General features: G+C 34.0%; 3 protein-coding genes and 1 non-coding gene across 7 annotated transcripts; 2 read left to right on the forward strand and 2 right to left on the reverse strand.

Moving 5' to 3' along the window:
• Positions 1–12: 12 nt before the first annotated feature.
• TRNAV-AAC (transfer RNA valine (anticodon AAC)) lies at positions 13–86 on the reverse strand. The gene has a single exon. It is a non-coding gene; the product is annotated as a tRNA-Val (tRNA).
• A 2,095-nt stretch (positions 87–2,181) lies between these two features.
• Positions 2,182–4,011, forward strand: LOC125816433 (pentatricopeptide repeat-containing protein At2g46050, mitochondrial). The gene has a single exon (XM_049496037.1). The coding sequence runs from the start codon at positions 2,182–2,184 to the stop codon at positions 3,979–3,981; it is 1,800 nt and encodes a 599-aa protein (XP_049351994.1). The 3' UTR covers positions 3,982–4,011.
• Positions 4,012–4,496: 485 nt separating this feature from the next.
• LOC125815723 (uncharacterized) lies at positions 4,497–12,794 on the reverse strand. Of its 2 annotated transcripts, none has more exons than XM_049495269.1 (15): positions 12,493–12,794; positions 10,864–10,922; positions 10,529–10,631; positions 10,335–10,444; positions 10,129–10,197; positions 8,836–8,980; positions 8,132–8,568; positions 7,287–7,816; positions 7,144–7,208; positions 6,540–6,619; positions 6,203–6,307; positions 5,977–6,116; positions 5,757–5,885; positions 5,337–5,489; positions 4,497–5,241 (listed from the first exon to the last, which is right to left on the reverse strand). In XM_049495269.1, the coding sequence occupies exons 1-15, from the start codon at positions 12,689–12,691 to the stop codon at positions 5,088–5,090; spliced, it is 2,478 nt and encodes an 825-aa protein (XP_049351226.1). In that variant the 5' UTR covers positions 12,692–12,794; the 3' UTR covers positions 4,497–5,087. The 2 variants fall into 2 exon arrangements, with proteins under 2 accessions (XP_049351226.1, XP_049351225.1); XM_049495268.1 differs by having other exon boundaries at positions 6,540–6,643.
• A 4,187-nt stretch (positions 12,795–16,981) lies between these two features.
• LOC125815683 (pollen-specific leucine-rich repeat extensin-like protein 3) lies at positions 16,982–20,395 on the forward strand. 3 transcript variants are annotated; one of them, XM_049495214.1, is made up of 8 exons: positions 16,982–17,210; positions 17,301–17,322; positions 18,283–18,339; positions 18,420–18,501; positions 18,648–18,743; positions 18,919–19,043; positions 19,130–19,148; positions 19,759–20,395. In XM_049495214.1, the coding sequence occupies exons 1-8, from the start codon at positions 17,111–17,113 to the stop codon at positions 20,191–20,193; spliced, it is 936 nt and encodes a 311-aa protein (XP_049351171.1). In that variant the 5' UTR covers positions 16,982–17,110; the 3' UTR covers positions 20,194–20,395. The 3 variants fall into 3 exon arrangements, with proteins under 3 accessions (XP_049351171.1, XP_049351172.1, XP_049351173.1); XM_049495215.1 differs by having other exon boundaries at positions 17,004–17,210; positions 19,691–19,972; XM_049495216.1 differs by lacking the exon at positions 19,759–20,395 and adding an exon at positions 19,591–19,645 and having other exon boundaries at positions 17,004–17,210.
• Positions 20,396–22,298: the final 1,903 nt, after the last annotated feature.

Genomic DNA, 22,298 nt, shown 5'->3' on the forward strand with positions numbered 1-22,298 from the left:
CGATGTGCAAAATGGCTTCGCCCGGACTCGAACCGGAGACCTTCAGTGTGTTAGACTGACGTGATAACCAACTACACCACGAAACCTATTTGAAACAAGTTTTCACAAAAATATATCTAAATTAACAATGATATATTGATCTTTTTTAATATGATTATTTGAAAAAAATTATTTTGAATGGAGGGCTTATCAGAAACAATCTTTTTAACCCCACACTGATAGAGATAAGGTCTGTTTTCATATTTCACTTGTGAAATTACATTAAATATGTTATTATTATGGTGGTCATTGCTTAAGCATAGTTTATCAAAATGATGTTTGGTAGTATAGTGCAAACAACCCAATGAGCAAATTGAAGTGTGGACAAAAATGTATATATTACAACATAAACTCAAAAGGAAAAAGGACAGGTTACAACATAAAGCATTGACTTAGCTAAAATATCGATTGTTAAGACATGATTCCGTGAGACTTTAGCCGCATAGTCACAAGCGGATCTAAGGGTCGAGAGGGTTTTCATCCAACTTCCTCGGTAAAAAGTATTGCTATTTTGGTGTAAATACGGTTCTTAATTTGTATACTAAAAAAATCGGCCCTATATATATATAATCCTTTGAACATAAGATTAGAAGTTGCCACCTTCTTTGTTGGCTGTCACAACTAGGTGTGTACATAGGCTGGTTTTGTTTGATTTTTCATTAAAAAAAATCCAAACCAAGTCGGTTTATTAAATCTAAAAACCAAATCAACCATGCAAAGTCAGTTTTTTCGGTTTCGATTTTAGTTAGTTTTTTACAACTATACGGTATATATTTTCACTTACATGTGTGATAAGCTAAACTTAAGAAATGTTAAATGAATAAAAAATTTCGTTTAAGAAATGTTAAATGGATAGAAAAATTTTGTAAAGACGGTAAAATTCACATGAGTACAATTTATTTATTTTTTGAAATATCAACGTTCATTATGTTAAATTAATAAGATCAAAGGATACAGTTAAACTGAATACAAAACAAAATATTTACAAAGTAAATTGGTAACTTCGAATTTGAAAAACTATAACAATATAATTGTAACTTCGGATCTTTATACAGAATAAAATATTTACAAATTTTACAAGCCCAAATTTGAAATAAAATACATAAACATTGAAAACTATAAACTAACTAAAAATATATTAACAAAGTAGATTATAAATAAAATAAAATTATATATATATATTATGTCGATTTGGTTTGGGTTCGGTTTGATTTTTTTTCTTTTAATGCCAAACCAAATCAAGAGTGGTCGTTTTTTTTTTCAACCGCCAAACCAACCAAACCAAACCACAATTTATTTATTTATTCGATTTGATTTAATTCGTCGATTCGGTTTAACTTGTACACACCCCTAGTCACAACGCAAGAGATGATATAAAATTGCGCCAAAAGTGAAAATTTTGTTAGGTGAAACTATTTAAAGTTGAATCCATCAATATATATGAATTAATGGTTGAAGTGGTGACAACAAGTGATGACTTTCTTGTCAACATTGTACAAGTTGCTTAAAAAGATAACCACTTTAAATTAATGGTGATCACTGATCAGCATTGCGGCTGACAATTCTTTATTATAACCATAATAATAATAATAATAATAATAATAATAATAACAATAATCAAAACAATCTATGGCTAATAATAATTGAGTGAAACAGACAATTCTTCTTTCTTCATTACCTTTAGACAAAGTCACATTCCTCCTGGCAGCTGCCGTCCATTTATTTATATATCTTAAAATACTCCATATCATAAGATAGATAATTCATAAATAATATGGCAAATATTTTCTCGGAATTTGATTAGTCAATCACTTCACATTAAATATAATTAAATTCAAGATAAAACTTATTCTAAAATCATCATATTTGAAATGTAACCTCACATTCTTCTTGGTTACAATCTCAAAGCATTCACGATAATTTTTCTTTGAACGAAACGAACCTAAGAGAAAAATACATTAAATTACTCTTTAAACTTGTTTAAAGTATAAGTAATTTTTTTAGTAATGGTTCAATCTAATAATGAATAATTGTACAATATTAAACGATCATCTGAGCAATTAACTCGAAATCATTGAATAGTACAAAAGGATTGCTCAATCTTGATCCATGATTATCAAATACCGAATTATTCCAATTCCGATGATTTACTTCAATCAGCAGTTACTATTTCTATCCACCATTGTTGCCACCAGTAATTCACTTTTAGCTAGAGATGAAGTTTCAGTTAAGAATGATTCAGGTAAATTCCACGCTTGTATTTCCAATGCCCTTAAAATTTCAGCGAAAATGGGCAATCTTGATGAAGGGAAATATATACATGGAAATATTATTAAGTTGGGTATGACTAATGTTCTTTCCCTGGGAAATCAGCTCTTGCAAGTTTATGTAAAATGTAAGGAGTTTGTTGATGCGTGCAAGGTGTTCGATGAAATGTGTGTTAGAAATATTGTTACTTGGAATACGTTGATATGTGGTTTAAGGTATTCTGTTGAGCGTTTCAAGACAAATGGTTATCTGGGGTTTTGTTATTTCAAGCAAATGTTGATGGAATCGGTGTCTCCTGATTGCATTACTTTCTGTGGGTTGCTCCGAATTTGTGTGTTGTTAAAGGGTGGTGTTTGGTTGGCCAAGGAGTTGCATAGTGCTATCGTGAAGTTGGGATATGATCAAAGTTGTTTTCTTGGTGCCACTCTTGTTGATTTGTATGGGAAGTTTGGGTTGATTGGAGAGGCTAGGTGTGTTCTTGATGGGGTTTTGGCGCGTGATTTGGTGTTATGGAATGTTATGATTTCTTGCTATGTACTGAATGGTTTGGGTGAAGAGGCTTTTTGGTTATTCAGTTTGATGAGATTGGAGGGGTTTGAGGGGGATGAGTTTACATTTGCTAGTCTACTTAATTCCTGTGCTAGTTTGGGGATTTATGAGACAGGTAGGCAGATCCAAGGACTTGTTATTAAAGTTTGCCTTAACAAAGATGTGGTGGTTGAAAGTGCACTTGTTGATATGTATGCAAAGAATGAACATATAACCGATGCTCGCAAGGCTTTTGATGCAATGGCCTTCAGAAATGTAGTCTCTTGGACCACTATTATTGTAGGTTATGGACGCCATGGAGATGGGAAGCAAGCTATGGAACTTCTAAAAAGGATGGTAAGAGAGGACTTTGTTCCTGATGAGCTCACTTTGGCTAGTGTTCTTAGTTCATGTAGCAACTTATCAATGGCCACTGAAACTGTACAAGTTCATGCTTATGCAGTTAAATATGTATTCTCAAATTCTATATCAATTGGAAATGCATTGATAAATGCATACTCAAAGTGTGGTAGTATAGCTCATGCTTACCAGTCCTTCAGCTCAATAAAAACACCAGATCTTTTTTCATGGACCTCAATGATTGGAGCTTATGCATCCCATGGCTTTTCAAAGGAAGCTATTCAACTTTTTGAGGAAATGTTGGAAAATGGTGTGAAGCCAGATAGTATTGTATTTCTAGAGGTTCTCTCTGCCTGTAGCCATGGTGGTCTCTTTAGTAAAGGGCTGCAGTACTTCAGTTTGATGACTAATTACTACCAAATTGTGCCAAGCTCAGAACACTTTGCCTGTCTCATAGATCTTTTTGGACGATTAGGCCTTCTAAATGAGGCTTATGAAGTTCTAAACTCAATGCCAGTTGAATCCCAACCAGATGCCCTGAAGGCTTTCGTTGGCGCTTGTAGAATCCATGGAGATATGAAATTGGCAAAATGGGCTGCAGAAAAGCTTTTCATGACAGATCCAAATGATACTGCTACTTACGTCCTGATGTCAAACTTGTGCGCCTCTGATAGTAATTGGCCTGATGCAGCCTTGATCTGGGAAATGGCTAGAGAGCGGTTACATAACAAGTCGCCAGGCTGTAGCATGGAAATTATTACTCGTGGAATCAACACATTAGCATGAAGCTACTAAAACTTCGCTGCAGTTGCAAACACTTGGGCTGCTTTGAGCATGAAAATGGAGGAGAACAGGGAATGGATGTAGTTAGGAAACAGAATGAGATTGAATATGTAGCAAGAGCAAGGTAAGGGTTGCCAGACTGATTGATGAAAGGTTAACCTCTGCACAACAGTTGTGTAAATTATATTAAAGGCTCCTAAAACACAAGAAGATTTTGTCATCTAATTGTTATGCACTAGTATGATCTCAAGTAAGCTTCAGGAAGACAAAAGAACCTTTTGATGGATGGAAGCTCCGCGACATTCTTTTCAGGGAAACACAAGTACATGGTATCTACAGTAAACATTTTTTTTTTTTTGCAAGACTGTGAAGGGAGATTTTCTATACTGTTGGCTTCTTGTCCGTAGAGATTTATTTCTGAAAGAAACACAGATTTTGCCTGTAGCTTCACAAGGATCTGTATAATGAGAAGATTCAAACTTCCATTCAGAGAATGTACATTCCTCTCTCTTCCTTTTGATACTAAACTTTCATGGTTTACCCATTTCACATAACATCTGCTACAAGTGTAATACGTACAAACAATTGAACAGTGGGCTATGCAACAGTATATATGGGACTTTATAAATAGGACTCATCATTGGAACAGTTTCATTACAGACTTCACCAATATATGAACTTGTGTGGTTTGCCTCGCATCTCCGCTACCAGTATTGACTCAACGGAGAAAGAATTAAAACAAAGTTACTATACCTAGCACCAATCTTCTTTCCCTTTTCATCTTCCCTATTGTAAGCTATAACTTTCCTGACTACACAAAATGGACCTTTTCTGCTTTTGGTTCCTATAAACAGGACACCAGTGGTGTATCCCTTAGCCAAGTAAAACTTTAAAGAAGAAAAAGAAAAACTATTTGAGAATGACTAACAAACATTTTTTTTTTTTGATTGTTAAAAACGACTGACAAACATTTGCTTCTCCATATCCACTAATCACTTGCCCAATGTAGAGAAGTGACTTCTTGGTGCAGTTCATCATACGTTCTCAGCATCAAGTAGCTCTAGCCTCTATATGTTATGTGCTTGGGCTAAAGTCGATTCTAGTATGAACTATCTACCACTTCTTTCGTTACTACCACTGAAAGAATTTTGCCGAGCCAATTCATAGTTCTCTGATCGAGGTTGTTCGTTCTCACAGTTTACTGCTGTTGCTTTTGAACATAGAAAAAGAAATGAAGAAGTATATATCGAAACATGCCATGCACTGCAGAAATGAGATATGAAAGATGTCAGAGAAAGAAGAGGAGAGAGAGAGAGAGTCAAAAAGACATAGGAGAAATGCTTGATAGCTCTTCAGACCTGTGCCATATCCAGTAATTTTGACTTGTTTCAAGTTTCCAGCTAATAGCAGCCATTGCTAATGCAGTGAATCCCGCAAGTAGAAAGCCCCACCGAAAGCGCTTCAGAAGTGACCGAATGAAATTATGAATCCATGCTTTTACAGTTTCCCATCTGCATTCAAAATCATACTTAGCTGACTTATTAGATATTAAACAACAACAACAACAACATACCCAGTGAAATCCCACTAGGTGGGGTCTGGGGAGGGTAGAGTGTACGCAGACCTTACCACTACCTCGTGGAGGTAGAGAGGCTGTTTCCGGGAGACCCTCAGCTCAAGTACATCAAATCTTATTAGATATTAAAACAAGTAATAAATTTATATTTTTGTTCTAAAAATTTACATGTCTAAATTTTTAGAACAAAAAATCCACATACCTGTTGAGCATGTTCAAACAAATTTCTGTTGAAAAGGAAATCCATCTATGATGAGTAAAGAATTCAACGAGGAACCCAATGAACAGAGCCAAAGTACCAATAGCAACGACAAGAATAATGTTTGAGGACCTGTAAATGTTGACCAAGTTAAAGCTGATTCAAACAGTTCAATGGCAAGAAAACCAAATCCAAACTTCTACTGAAAAAAGAGGAATTTTACTTGGTTGGTCCACTTTCAGCCATGAGGGCTGTCAGGATTGCAACAACAGTGTGAATCGCCCTCTTTGTAACTTCGTCAATAGTAGACAAGTACACAAAAGTACTAACAACAGCCATGAAAGAGAGCCAGAAATCCATGAACTGGGGCCGATCGACAAAAAGGAAGCCATAAAATTACTTAGCCACGATGCAAAAATGCAATATAGCACAATCCATAGGAGTGATACCTGTAAGACATGATAGGACAATGGACACCAAGTGCCAAGATCACATGCATGATACAGGCCACTTGAGATACCACTTGATGTGTAAAGAACCCATTCAGCAAATGCCTGCAGAAGAAAGGAGAACCTTTTAACCATAGAAAAATGAAGAATCCAAGGTATAGCTCTACCTCAAGTTCATCCGCTTGTCCACTGAATTTTTTTTTATTATACCCACACTCTGATAAAGTTTGTCTGCTGAAATATAACCCTAGATATCTGATTTTAACAGCCTCTTCACTTGAATATCAATCAGAAGAAATCAATTGCCTTAGGATGTTACGGGATTAGCTAATATCACCTTATGACGGAGGGCCCAGTAAGCAGGGAGCAAAGCTGCAGCATTGGATCCAATAAGGGAAATCGATTGCCACATTTGCCCTACATGAGTTTTCAGCACTTGTCCTTTAAAAGATCCATTGCATAATTAATTGGCTACTAATGGGAACTTAATGAGTTAACATTATAGCAAAACATAAGCAAACAAATAGTAATGAAGAGTGTACTAGCAATAGCAGAGAGCATGTTGAAAGATATGTTGGCAACATAATGTTACAATTTTTTATTTTTTATTTTTTTTGGTGAAACACATGAAGCAATTGAAATGGTTTAAACTGAATCATGATCAGAGCAAGCTATCAGCATGCAGAACACACAAATGTTGCTCCTCATATTATCCTACATTGAATAGATTGACAGGTTTACTCGAGATAGTACTGATTGTGCAAACAGTAACTGGTTACTCTAATCTGCAACGTCTAATTCCAGATTCAATTTTAAGTGCTAAGTGAAGACTTTCAAAAATACAAACAAACAAAGAAACAACAGAGGATGTAGCAACAGTTCTCTTAAAATGGCTAAGACACTGACATAAGTCCGAATGTCACAAAAATACAATGCTTTACCTGAAGAAGAAACCAGTTCAACACTGCAATCAAAGCCTCCATTGCGTCGATCACAATCACAGAAACTGAAAAAGACAGATTTATTGCATGAGAACATGAATCGAACCCAATAACTCCATCTTCAGAAATCGTCATATATGAACCTGTAGAATGTGAGACCACTTGAATCCAACACAGACTTGCATGCCCCATGCGAAGAGCATTTCTCTGGGCATCTCTCTAGTGAGATAGACATGGTAGTTTCAACTGTCGAACTATGCCTGTTTGAAGTTGGGTGCCTTAACCCAAAACCCCATGTTCCTCCTCTAGCATATATGATATAAAAGCTAACGGATTTATCACTTGCATCATATAACTTAAAAAACATGGAACCATTGCTGTTGCTTGTGCTGTTTGAATAGAAGTAATCCCAATTACTAAGAGAGGGAAATCCACCATATCTGGCATATATTTCCCCACTTATCTTTGCTTCTGATATAACGCGGACATGAATATTTCCGCCAGCAGCACCATCAGGAATGTCCAGAAGGAAAAAGGTCCAAGTGTAATCCCCATCAGAGGAATTACTCAAAAGAGGTCCCAAAGGAAAACTAGCAGAGCCTGAGGAAACTTCTCCACTGATAGGTAGATAATAGGATTCAAAAGCGACATATGGAGTTCTTTTCAGAAACGTCTGCACAGAACAATTATGAGGTACAAGGTTGTTAATGGAAAGTCCTACTAGTCCAAGACCCACCCCCCCAAAAAAAAGACATGAAATGATTGACAAACTAATCAGGTCAGCTTTGATACGAGCTATTTGCACTGGAAGAGAAAATGTGTATCTATACATCTAGTGTATCATTTTCTTTTATTAAGCAGGAAATTGAGTTATCCAAATCCACAATGACCATACATAATTCAATATTAATGTGCAAGTAAACAAGTATACAAAATTAATGAGAAGTTTTGAGAAAGATTGAAGCAGACAAACTCCTTAAAAGTCCACCTGAAGTGTGTATTTTGCTGTTGTACAGTTCAATCCAGCCTTATCTGCAGGACACCGAAGTACTTGCCATTCCAATGAATAGCATATTGTAGTGTTCATTTCTTGGATTGCCGACGTGCTTTCTGACAGGTTTGCTGGCAGTATTTTAATATACCAACGACCAAGTCTAGGTAAAGGTATGACCAATGGGGATCTGTTTATATCAGCAGAATAATCATACAGTTGTGGCTGCGGTAAAGTTCCATGCCGAACATAACACATCAGGGAATGTCCGCTGCTATTGATGGCCCCATTAGAACGCTGTGATTGAGTAAACGTGATATTTAATGCTGTGATTATTATCTTCTCGGCAATACTCACTACATCCAATGAGTAGACTTTTGACCCAGCTACGTCAAGACAGCTCTCCTCGGTACCTCCACAGGGAGTCATATTGGCTGCAGTTTTATAAGATTTAAGGATATAATTAAGTAAATAAAAGTATGCTCTCTCTACCAGCTTAAGCCTTTAGATGAGATGGTATAAGAGCAAACAGAGGTCCTGATATCGAATGTCACCACCACCCATTATCAAAAAGAATTTTCACGTGCTTTAGCCCATGAAAAAAGAAACAGGACCCTGAATATAATTAAGTAAATAAAAGGGTACTCTCTCTAACAGATCTGTTAGATGAGATGGTCACACACTTCAACAAGTTTGAATACCTATTCCACTTTCAGGAGATATATAGGTATCCGAACATGAGAGTAAACTGATTGTTTGGTTGCAGAATTTGCCCAGCATAGCTGAATTTGTACAGCCTTCCACAGTTATATTACCACTGAATGAGTACGAATGTCCTCGATTAATCTGCAAAGAAAAATCAGTCAATAGAAATTAGCTAGCTAAGATATTAAGCCGTTGAAATGATGGTATTACGACTTTAAAAGAATGATATTTGTTTCACAATGGTAAGCTTCACTCCAAGGGTTGGGGGAGTGAGATTAGATTCTTAGAATCTCCAGGTTAATTGATAGAGTAGTATTTCTTTCATTGTTATGACAAAGGAACACAAATCTTCATCATACAAGTAAACAATCCAGTGGAACTTAAGACACACCTGCTACCTTTTGGAGGAAACAAATTATGTTTTTTTGATTGGTATAGGTATTGTATTAAAAAGTAGCAAAACTGCTGGCAAGTATTTACAGAGGAAAGTTTCGTTACAAGTTTGGAGGAAACAATTTTCAGTATGTATTCCTCCTCACTAACAACTGCCCCACAAGGAAGAGAGCAGGCTTCTCTCTCAGGCGGAACACTTCCTCACTAATGTGTACTCGTATCTTAGAGCTTTGTCAGATTGCTATGCCCATTCTTAACCTAGCGGTGTTGTTCCTTTATTAGCAACATAAACTACAACTCTACAACGCTCTCACAAATCTACCACTTCCTAATTTCTTTCCACTTAGAAATCCTTTTCATTAGTTTCATAAAATGCATGCCAACCACAAAAGAGCAGGTGCATGCCATTTCCCCACATTTCTCTAAGGTTCAGTAGCAACAGAGCTGGTGGAAGTCAAAGTCATTATTTTTGAACTATTGGAAGGGCTCATGTGAATGATTAACCCCAAACAAGATCAATCATGTTAGCTCTCCTCTTTCATTTTGCACTATCCCTTTAGGTTCAAGCCAAAGAAGAGGAGCAGGCCTTTCCTCTTTTACTTCCTCTGCTTAGGTAGAAAAAGAGATAAATGTTGTGATAATTTGATTATTATCTCTGTAGTAAATAGGAGAGAAAATCGAGTTCAATTCTTTTACTAAAACTAAAAAAACACAGGGTATTAATTGATCACATAGAGATGTTCAGAGAGAAATTTCAGATACATCAGAAGATCATTTAAACAAATAAATAATGTCTATCTGATCATATGTTGAAAACTCAAATAGAAATGCCCATAAGAAAGAAGCGCAAAAGATAATGGCCAAGATGCGGAATATAAATAAGCTAGAGCAAGTACCATTTTTGATTGTGTCCTTAAAGGTCCGATGCCATTAAATAACCCAAAATACCATATTCCTGGACGAATCTGTGAAAAAACATATTTCAAACCCAAGTTAACATGCATAAGACCACCACTGAAAAGAAATTTATCTCTCAAATGGAGAAGCTAGTATACAACAAAGAAGAAACTAACCCACATATATTACAAAGTTAAGAATAAACCTGCTCATTTGTCAACATCAAGGATACACTTTTCTGCATAGGATAACACTTCTCAACCATTTGAAGATCTTGTGATCCTCCAAAGGAACTATTGGAAATACGGTCTATCACTACAGAGAAAAAACTAATATTATTAGTTACTTCAGGCCACATGATTTGGCATGCTCAGTCAGTTCAGAGAATGATTTTTGTACCTAGACCTGTAAGAGAAGTGTTATAAACATCTGGAAGGGGCGGACTTCCTTCTCGGAAGCAGATCATCGGCAAAGTACTTACTTTTCCTATTCTTTTCAGGTCCTGCATACAGTTAAATTCAGGAATTAAAGATTGTAAAAGGATAATTATCGGGATTAAAAGCACGGTATGGTCAGCGGAAAAAGTTCTTTAGCACCAATATCAAGAAAGTAAACAGAGAAATTGTAGTGGGCAAAAGGAGCAAATTGCATAATCATATTAAAGACAACCAAAAAGAGATTCCAAAGTTATAAGCAGAACATTTCAATGATGAAAGTTTCGGTCATGCACTTACAACACCAATACTGGATTCCAAAGCAATAGTCACCGAAGAGAACCATGGTGGTAAGTCCACTGCAGAAAGGCATGGAAACCAAAACCAGTAAGCCATTAATTAAAAAGGAAAGAAACCTTAAACTGTTTGAAGTCACAACACAGTATATTCTCCATTTAACACTTTGTCACACAATTATCCGTGACACAACCAACGCAGAAACATCTCTAAAGATAGCCATCGAATAAGGAAATCCAGATAGGGTACATTTGAAAAACAAGAGAGACTAAAAAATAAGATAGCACTAATCTGCCGGTAAAAAACCAGTTTTCAAAAATTTACATAGATAGATGTAAATACTGATACTTCACAAACAAAACCAAGATAGCTAGAATGGAGTAATTAATAATTGAACATTACAAACACTGAAGGCAGAGAACAAGCTAAATCCACAACTGCTGAATAACAGAGCGAGCAGCTCATGACTAAGGATTTTTTCTGTCTTGGAACTATGGAAATACTAACAAGAATAAATAAGCAAAACCAGTTGGTTGAATCAGAACAAGCGATTACATATTTACATCAAAGCAACTGATACATCAGTGAAATGAGTGATCCATAGACTATCAATCAGTTAAAACAACTCAAACGAAACAAGCAACTCGAAATATTGCTCTCATACATCTCTAACTGCATTCATCTATTCATGCATTGATGAATACAGAGAAACAGATAACAAAAATTCTAAAAGAATCAAAACCCAGTACCCCTAACTTCATCCATCCCCTCCCAGTGCAACTGATACATTAGTGATACAAGTGATCCATAGACCATCAATCAGTTAAAACAACTCAAAAATGAAACAAGCAACTCGGAATATTGCCCTCATACATCTCTCACTGCATTCATCTATTCTTGCATTGATGAATGCAAGAAATAGATATCAAGAATTCTAAGAGAATCAAACCCCGGTATCCCAAATTTCGCCAAGATCCCAGAATCCTTCCCCTGCTCCATCAAACTCTCCCCCACCCCACCTCCCTCCCAGTGCAACTGATAATTAAGTGAAACGAGTACTCCATAGACCATCAATCAGTTAAAACAACTCGAAAATGAAACAAGCAACTCGAATTATTGCTCTCATACATCTCTAGCTGCACTCATCTATTCTTGCATTGATGAATACAGGAAATAGATATCAATAATTCTAAAAGAATCAACCCTCAGTCTCCCAAATTTCATCGAGGTCCCAGAATCCCTCCCCCACCCCACCCCACCCCCCTCCCAGTGCACCTGATACATCAGTGAACAAGTGATCCATAAACCATCAAAAGTGAAAACAACTCAAAAACGAAACAAGCAACTTGAACTATCGCTCTCATACATCTCTCGCTACATTCATCTATTCTTGCATTGATGAATACAAGAAATAGCAACAAGTACAGAAAAAATCATCCAAATAAAACAAGATATCAAGAACTCTACAAGAATTAAAACCCATCATCCCAAATTTCGTCGAGGTCCCAGAATGAAACTTAAAATTCACATACCACAACAACCCTCCCAAAAACAGAACAAAAAATAATCAAAACCCCTTTGAGAAAAAGGGTAAAAATACAAACTTTAATCAACTAATACAAAAAAAATTACCACTAATGTATCTCCATTCATAAGGTTTGAGCACAGTAGTTGCATATATGAAGCTAGAAAGAGTAGCACTCTTATGCGGGCCATCCCCACCTTGGACTTGTTCTCCATACAAAACCCAACAAGAATTAAAACAAGTAACTGTAAACACTAGAAATACAAGAAAAAAATTCGAACAAGAATGACCCAGAATCAAAAACATGTTTTCCCCCCTTTTCAAAGATGATTCTTTAGTACAGAATGAGGATGTTTACTGAATCATTCGCTTCTTCTCTCTGTGCCTATAAATATACATTAGAAAGAAAAAAAAACATTCCAAATTGGAATTCAGTCCATTAGATTTTTGGGTAATATAATATATTGTACAAAAAATATTAAATTAGGTGAATGTTTTGCGTATTTTCTTGGGTTTCTGGGTTAACTTGTGTTTCTTGAAATTGGACTAAGAAAATAAGAGTAATATTATAACGCGGCTCGTGTGATTATTATTTGTCACTCGACCTCGATACTTATATTGAGACTCTGATTAAATTTGAATTCACACAAAGTATATCATATGTGAGGAAAAATGTTTTTTAATAAACACAAATTTCTACCGGGAAAAATATTTTTCTTAAAAGAAATTGAGAAAATAGGTGGATTTTACTTTTTTTTATGTTCAATACGTAAGTAAACATATTTGTATATATTTAACGAATAATATGGGAGGTGGGTTGGAGTAAAGGTAAAGTATGTTGGACGATGTGGAAATAGTACACAATTAAGGAAGTTATTTCTCACTTTTAGAAAAAAACAAATTAAGCCTATATTTTGGTCAAACAAATATTGGAAAATCAAAATAATTTTTCTCCATATTAAACACATTCAAAGGTTTTTTTTTTTTTTTTTTCATTCAGTATTTGATAATTATATAAAAATTTAGCTAAGTTTGTATGTATGCACGGCAAAGTTCATTTTTGAGGGCAACAATATGGATTAAAAAAAATATTCTAATTTTTTTAAAAAACTTCGATTAAGAAAGGTCCATATAGGTGATGTGACAAATTTGAAGAAGAAAAGTAATCTCAATTAAGAATGAAAATGACGTATAATTAATAGTTTTATTAATTTCTTTTGTTTGTATCGTAAATTTAGTTTGCCTAACAATTTGATTCTCCAATTATAGGTAATAACATCAATTTGTGTTTATAATCAAGATGGAGTTAATTGTATCATTAATTTTGATATTTTATAGATATGTTGATTTTCGTAATACTTTAAAAGTTTTTCTTTTTATAAACTACATATATTTTATTTTTTAAGATATCAAAATAATGAAATTGTATATTATTTAGGAAAACAAATTTCAAGCTCTAAATAAGAAACTTGTAGACTTGGAACATGACTCTTATCCTTTTCTCATTTGACTCAACTAACCAAAAGAAAAAAAGAACTTTTCCATCAAATGTATTATTGACTTTAATATCAATATATCATATGCATTAATTATATATATGTATGTTCAATTTATGCATGTGTGTATTTTAAATTTTATCTTTTCTCTAATTCTCTATTATCTATGTAGATAAACAATTTTTTGTTATCAATAATGAATTATTTTTAAAAAATTATTATATAGTCGCAATATTGATAGGTGATTTTTTTTGTTTGGTATATAGTACTATTAAATATACCTCCATCTTTATGGAATAGTAATTATTTTTATATTACTTATATTCAGGTATAAATAGATGTTAGAGTTTTGATTATTAATAGTGATAATTTTTCTACTCTACTCATTTATATTTTATTTATGATTCGTGAGCAAAAGAAAATACACATTTCTCACAAACATGCACATGTTCATTCTCTAATGGCTAGCTATAAATATTCACATGATTCACCTTATTTTAGACATCTACGAAAAAAGCAAATGTCATGTGCTCAGTTAGTTTGTTGAGTTCGTTGAAATTTTATAAATTTTATGACTAATATTGTAAACTTGAGTTATGTTCTATCCTAGAATGAATTAAACCATATTTTAATTAGGTAATTTTAAGAAAAAAATAATTTCTTAAGAAAAACAATACAATTTTCAATTAAGCGCGAAATTAAATTATTATAACAATTTTTAATTTATTCTATATTTCTGAATTATAGTGATTTAACACTATTACTAAAGAGACATTATTGATTCCCAAATTATATTTAAATTTATATATATATATATATATATATATATATATATATATTGAGAGAGAGAGAGAGTATTTATATATATATAGAGAGAGTGTTGAGAGTTAGAAGAACTCGAGAGAATTACATAAATTTAAATTAAACAAATTATATTTTATATAAAAGCTTTTAAACTTCATCAAAATGATCACAATTTGGCAATTGTAAGTAAACGAAATTATATAAATTAAGACACTAGTAATATTTTTGGAAGTAGAATTGGAATTTATATCTTGGCTGGTTCGAGACGCATCTTTCCAATGCTCCAAGGTGATTACTATAGACTATAGTATTGTGATATGTAGTGTGCTTACAATTGCTAAATGTATCATAATTATGTTGAGGTGGACAATATGACAAATTAATTTAATATTGTTTATTAATAATCGTAGACATATAAACTTTACTGGATTAAATTTATACGAAATATGAATATAATTCATGTTCATTTAGATTAAATGATTAATTTGGTCTTTACAAATAAAGAAGCTTATTTTAGGAGAAATTATATGGTTAAACAAATATATACTAGTTAATTGGTTATCATAGCTATAGTTTTAGTTAATTACCACTAGCAACCAACATTCGGTGATAATTACGTGGGCAGGGGTTTCGAGTTTGTATAATTCGGAATTTGTAAAATATAATTTGTATAACTTTTGTATAATGTAATTTTGTATAATATAATTTGTATATTGTTTAATTTTCAGATGTTTGTGTTTGATAAATTTATTATTTTGAGTTTATACAAAAATAGTTCAATTATACAAATGTACCTGCAAATTATACAAATGAGACAACTTAAACTGTAGCTACAACCCGTAAATATACAAACTATAGTTATTGAGCCTAATGAAGTTTATTATAGTGGTTATTTGCGAAAATTTTCTCTTCATTTTATTAAATTCAAGTCTAAGGTCCATTTCACCTTGAAGCCCAAACCCATGCCACGTGTCACAATGACTAGGCATCCAAGACCAATCAGGTGATGTCATGTGTACAAATGAAGTGGAAGTCCCAACCAAATTTAAGAACCAATCACAATCTGTCAAATATCAAAATGACATTCTTTGGCCAACTGTAAGCAGCCCTGTCCACCCCCCTACTATTATAAAGATGGGATGAACATGACATTCTAAGGAATTATAAGAAAACTCTTCAACAAGTATTCTGCAAGAATTGAAGAAAGTTGCAACATAAACTACATAGTTCTTCAAAGGAATGATCAATGGAGTTCTTCCCGGAGATGGATTTGAAACGACAAAGTGTTTTCCGACGTTTTCAGAGATCAAATACATCTCAAGGAGGTTTATATCATCCTATATTAAAGAAATACGCTATTGAAGACCCTTAAATCACAAAGAAGTTTAGGAAAGAAGAATCAAGATAACAATGAAACTGTACGCACAAGATTCATTAATAAAAATAACAATTTTCTTTTATTTGCTTTGACTGCAGTTAATTATCAATGCTACGAAAATTTAGTGCAAACAATAATATAAGATATTAAGAAAGAGCATGACATAAAATTTTACCAACATTTTTCTTGTTTTTGTTAGTAACAAATTAAAAAGACAACAATTGGAGTCGTCGCTTTAGGTTCCAATAATTAAGGGACCAAAGTTATTAACTTTCTTCGTTTCGGTTTATGAATTTATAGTATAAAATATGTTATAAAAAATTATTTTTGAAGTTATATTGTTACTGAATATAAAAAAGGTCATTTGTTACAAACAAGAAGAAAAAAATATATCATATAAATTAAAATATGATTATTATCAATAAAATATTTCAAAAACCAACCTTCTTTTGGCTTGTGATCGTTCAAATAAGTGAGTACACTACAATGAGCTTTCTAGTTTCTATTTTAATTAATTAATACTTCCGTTATTTTTTTTTTAAAGGACCTAGTTTAATTTAATATGAATTTAAGAAGACAAAAAAAGATTTTTAAAATCTTGTGATTCTATATTAAATGTATAGTTTTTTTAAAAAAATTTTGTGATCTTAAATATATCAGATGAAAATTTGAAATTAAATTGTTATATAAAAAAAATACTAGTTTTAGATATTATCGAACATGAAATAATAAAAAAATCATAGTAGTAGAAGAATAGTAAAACTAATATGGTGCAGTCTGCGGAAAGTAGTTAGGCACAGATATCGTACAGCAGAAAAAGCCGCGGTAATATCAACCAATCATAATTCGCCACGTTAGAAATGAGAACGAGAATATCTGGTGTAACGCCATCTACATTATACAGTAATTCTCTCTTCTCTTCTGAATACATACTGAAAATCTGAATATTCCTCTTAACTTTTCCTTTCCAATTTTGTCATACAAAAAACGTGAATACTTGAGAACATCTCTCATAGTTGGTGCGTGTTTTTGGTGTACGGAACAAAAATGGCATCTGCAGATCAGATGGAGAAGATGAAGTTACGTCAGAATTATCGGAATCACTGGCACACTGATCTTATCAGAGCCACTGAGACTGATCCTCTTTGTAAACTCTCGATTTTTTTTATTCTAGTTTTTTCTTTGTAGTGTAGCGTTTGATTTTGACTTATAGAGTGATCTGTGGTTTTTTTTGCAGTTTGTTGCTTCTCGCTTTGGTGGTGAGTGCTTCTATTATGTACTATGATTATGATTGATGATCTTTGAATTTATTTGCTGAATAAGTAATTTATTTGTTGTTAGGTAAATTAGAAAAATGCCATCAAATTAGGGTTTTCTGAGCGAATGTGGTAATGGAATTTGAAAATTGAAGCCTTTTGTTTTAAGAAAGAAGCAAGTTCAGTATCCTAATTTGCTGTGGATTTTAAGGTCACTTTTGCTTAGAGGCCGATCAAAATTTTTGACTCAATGTTGGACGTCTACGTCCTACTAGCAATGGCTGGACCTAATATAAAGAGATTGTCGTTAGAAATCTCGAGCATCTCTATATCTCAAGCAAAAGGTGTCTTCGATCAGTATATAAGTCCAGTGCTTTTGCGGATTTAAGCTGCAACTGCAAGCTATTCCTATTCCTAGTACTGGTTGGTGAATCATTTGGAAGTAATCCCCTCTTCTGGTAGTCTTAACTCTTATGGAAATGCCTATTGTCAGCTTGAAAGTGGATAAAAATGTGTCAATAAAACAGGAAGGGTCACTTAGGTCCGAGCATCCTGCATCCTTTTCAAATTACTTAACACCTTCCTGCAAAATTATAAGCTGCTTATTGTTCAATGATTCAGTTCATTCTTAGCAGCAGATCTGGTGAAATTACTCTTCCATATCCCCTGTTATCACTAATCACAGGGAGATATACTGCTCAGAAACTTGGACTGTCCACAAAATTTTCCTATCTTCTTGTCTGTTTTGTTGGAAATATGAGGAGGAGAACACTTTCAATCATTCAAATTCTTTTCATCTTTCCTAGTTCATGAATAAAAATAATAATACATGTATTGTACTAAGGCAATTCATGTACTTCACTTTTCAACATATTTCCCCCACAAAGTGGTACTATGAATGTTCGTCTTATTGATTGTGATACTATTCAAAATTGATTATTTCTTTGCCTTTGAATGTTAAAGCGCTCCATGTGCATCATATCTTCTCCGCAAACGAGCTCTGTACAATGATATGTCTAGGTAATTGTTCCGTTTTTATATTTGTGTATACGAATTGCTGCATCTTGAAATATCTATTATTTAAAGACTTCCTTTTATAGATATACATGTTGTGGAGGCTACATGCCTTGTAGCGGCAGATGTGGAGAAAGCCGTTGCCCTGAATTTTGTCTTTGCACGGAGGTCTGGTTTCTTTCTGTCGATCCTACATTCTTATATGATATAACTCTTCATTGTCAGACATATATCTACATATTTTTTCTGAAAATCTCTGAATCTGTATCTTTATTTTTCCTAATTTGTTTCTCAAACATGCTTTTTTCTTGTAGGTTTTTCTTTGCTTTGGAAATTCTGTTGCTTCAACACGCTTTATGTTGCAAGATGAGTTCAATCTGCAGACAACAAAATGCGATAATTGCATAATAGTAATTTCAACTCTTCTTTATCTCCTCTCACTTCTCCTTGCTTGTAACATGCTCATCTTTTAATCTAGTAGTGCAAAGAATTTTTTACATGATATACTAGTGTTGTTGCACTTTTATAGCCTGTTAGTTATCTTTTTTATCGGGCTACCAACTAATACTACTTATCGGGTTGTAGGGATTCATGTTTTGCCTACAGCAGTTAGCATGCATATGCAGCATTATTGCTTGTCTTACTGGAAGTGAAGAAATTCAAGATGCTTCTCAGCTTCTGAACTGTTTGTCGGATGTTGTTTACTGCACGTAAGACACTGGGTTTTAAGTATCAAAAAACCTTTCATGTCCGGCTGTATTTTCATCTTCATTTACCTTTTCTCTTCTATTGGCAGGGTTTGTAGCTGTATGCAGGTATGTGAACACATTCTTCATCTAGGAAATCCTTTAGCATGAACATATTTCCACTGAAATAGTCAAATTATCTTACCTTTTCAAAATAAAAGTTCAATTGAAACAGTGAATCAGCATCCAAGCCAAAAAAAAGTTTTTGATAATGCAACACCAGATGCCTTATTTCATACAATTGCAACTTTTTTGTTCGTTAAACAATGAAAGTTCCTGTGTTTTGCAAGTAAACATAGGAGCTGCAAATTATTGTGAGCAACCTATCTTTAGACTCCACTCAAGCGATTCAGAATTAATCTATATCCCTTCAGCTCATTTAGACCCTATTAAAATGGACTCATCGTAATTATACTGCAACTTTCATCTCCATCAAACTTAGGACCAGCTATACTTTGCAAAACTCATGCAAGTTGAGTGTATGTTACTACTTATCAAAATCGTTTTTCAGAAAGAAGTTTGATCATGGCTAGTGAAGGAACAAATTATGCTTGCATAACTTCAGTTACTGGTGTCTTGTGAAGTACTCTAAATTGAAATGATACCTTCAGATTGCATTGTCCAATGTCCATTATTAGTTGTCACTCACTCCAGTCTTGATCATCATAATTCTATTCAGACACAGCACAAGGTTGAAATGGATAAAAGAGATGGGAAATTTGGACCACGCCCAATGTCAGTGCCACCTGTGCAACAAATGTCTCGGTTAGATCAGCCCGTTCCCCCTGCAGTTGGATATCCACCAATCCAGCAACCTCACGGATACCCCCCTCAACCCCATGGTTATCCACCACCACAACAACAGCCTCAGGGTTACCCACCATCTCAACAACAGCCTCAGGAGTACCCACCACCTCAGCAACAACCTCAGGATTACCCACCACCTCAGCAGCAGCCTCAGGGTCATCCACCACAACAGCAGCCTCAAGGTTATCCACCACCACAGCAGCCGCCTCAGGGTTACCCACCACTACAGCAGCCGCCTCAGGGTTACCCACCAGCCAACTATCCCCCACCTGGTGCTGGAGAACCCAAATCTGATCATCTTCAATGAGTTGGAACTTTCTTTTTTTGGCAGCGAAATCCATTGATCTCTACTTGAATTTAGTACAGTACTTTTAGACTATTCTACTTCTAGACTATTCTTCATTTCTTACCTTGTAGATTATGGTAGGTCACATAATAATTGACTTGTGTAAGTGGATGACTTATTCTTTGCGGAGTGATCATTCAATATTAAGATTTTTTATTCATCACAGGAACATTTGAAACAATTCCTTGCATCACCCTGAGATAAGAAGGAAGGTTGGTTTGACTCCGACTCTTAGATGTGATCTTGTCTGTACCCATTAATGATGTAAATGGGAAGTATTTTGTTGCATATATCACTGGATATTTGCATATCAACCTCGTGAAGAAAAAATCTCAAAGCAACCATTAACATATGAACAAAGTATTCTCTAGGAGTAAAGGATCAAAATTGTCTTGTGTTTTTATCATGGAACACTATAATCTTAATTTTGTTCTGAAATTCATTAAAAGCTTGATCCATTTTTTGAAGCAACTATGTTGTTTAAGGCATAACAATGGCAGAAAATCAACTCCTACTTATGGTGAGAATTTTTTTCATCTCTAGATCATTGTTATTGCTTTTGAGAAATATGTATTCTACAGTTGAAACAAAAACGTGGTAGGAAGATTATTATATTACTGCTCTAGTAAGGCTGCTCTTCATGATTGGAGTTAAAGTAAGTGTTTTTTCTTTTGCATCACTTTCTAGTCACAAATTTTTCATGAGATGTTGTAAAAATAAAAGAAAAGGCTTGATTAGGCATTCAACTGACACTATATACCATTAAAAGCTGTGGTGAATGATTAAATTCTTTCGATCTTTAACTAGATGTCTCGATAAAAAGTTTTTTTGTAGAATACATTTTTACCCTCTTATTGATCCTGAATCTAGAGATTAGGATATTGAATGGTTAGATTCAAAAAAGAAACTACAAAGTATTAAGTGGTAAGAAACTCATGATAGTCTTACTATTCACAAACAATATTAGGATCAATGGTGAAACCAAAAAAAAAAAAAACACTACAGAAATCAGCCAAAGTGGCAATGGCAATAGCATTTGGGTTGTAAGAAGTAATAAGATCCTCCTGCATCCGCAAACGAACTGTCGAATCTCAATGTCAGTGGAGGCATGGAGCTAGCTATGTAGGGTCGTTATAGCAACACAAGATGATGCACCTGGAATGGAATCTGGTGTGTCATAGTTCACAAAGCTAGCGCACACCGATATCACTGTGATACATTCTTCATCAGCTCCAACTTCGTGAATTATTAAGGCGACCCCAAAAATCATCATTATATATCTATTGGAGAACCTTCAAGTTTAAGAGAATGACTTTACTTAAAACAAATTTATCGATTATAATTTTTTTAAAAGTAAGAATCGAATTCCCAAGATCTCTGATTTGATGTACTATTTTCTGTTTATATAATTACGAGCATTGAATTTCTTTATTTTGAATGCAACAATATTGTATTTGATTATTAAGTTGAAGCATTTTCCATTCGTTAGTTTGTTTTATACTTTTGTAAACTACAACACCTTATGTAATATATGCTTGTTTTTTTTAATTTCAGATCCAGTACTTGAAGATTCATTTGTTAGTATAAAAATATATCATGAGGGTGTCATGAGACGTATTCCAGACAAACAATACATAAATGGCGGCATAGACTATATTGATTACATTAATGTGAACACCTTGAATCTTCAGGAGTTTAAAATGATGGCGGAGATTTGTGGATATGCATCTGTTCAATATGATGCTAGAGACAAGCCAATTTTGATACTTTTGGAGAAATTGAGATATCTACTCATGGCTAGAATGCTAGCTAACAGGGAGAAAGCAGAACAATGAAATCTAGGCGATGTTTGTCCCAAGATTAAAGAAATATTGCTTAAAAATCAGAAGGCAGTCGGAGAATATATTCCTAGAAAGTCAAATCAATGGAACTATGAAATTATAGGAGCTAGTATCATGGATAATTGGGCAGTGGACTTGAAGAAGAGAACCTGTACTTGTAGAAAATAGAGTCTCTTGCAAGCACGCAACTGCAACTATTTGGGCTAATCGAGAAGACACTCTTGA

Source organism: Solanum verrucosum, unplaced genomic scaffold, assembly GCF_900185275.1.
Source record: "Solanum verrucosum unplaced genomic scaffold, falcon-dt-bn FXZP01000261.1, whole genome shotgun sequence".
In the NCBI taxonomy this organism is placed as follows: Eukaryota; Viridiplantae; Streptophyta; class Magnoliopsida; order Solanales; family Solanaceae; genus Solanum; species Solanum verrucosum.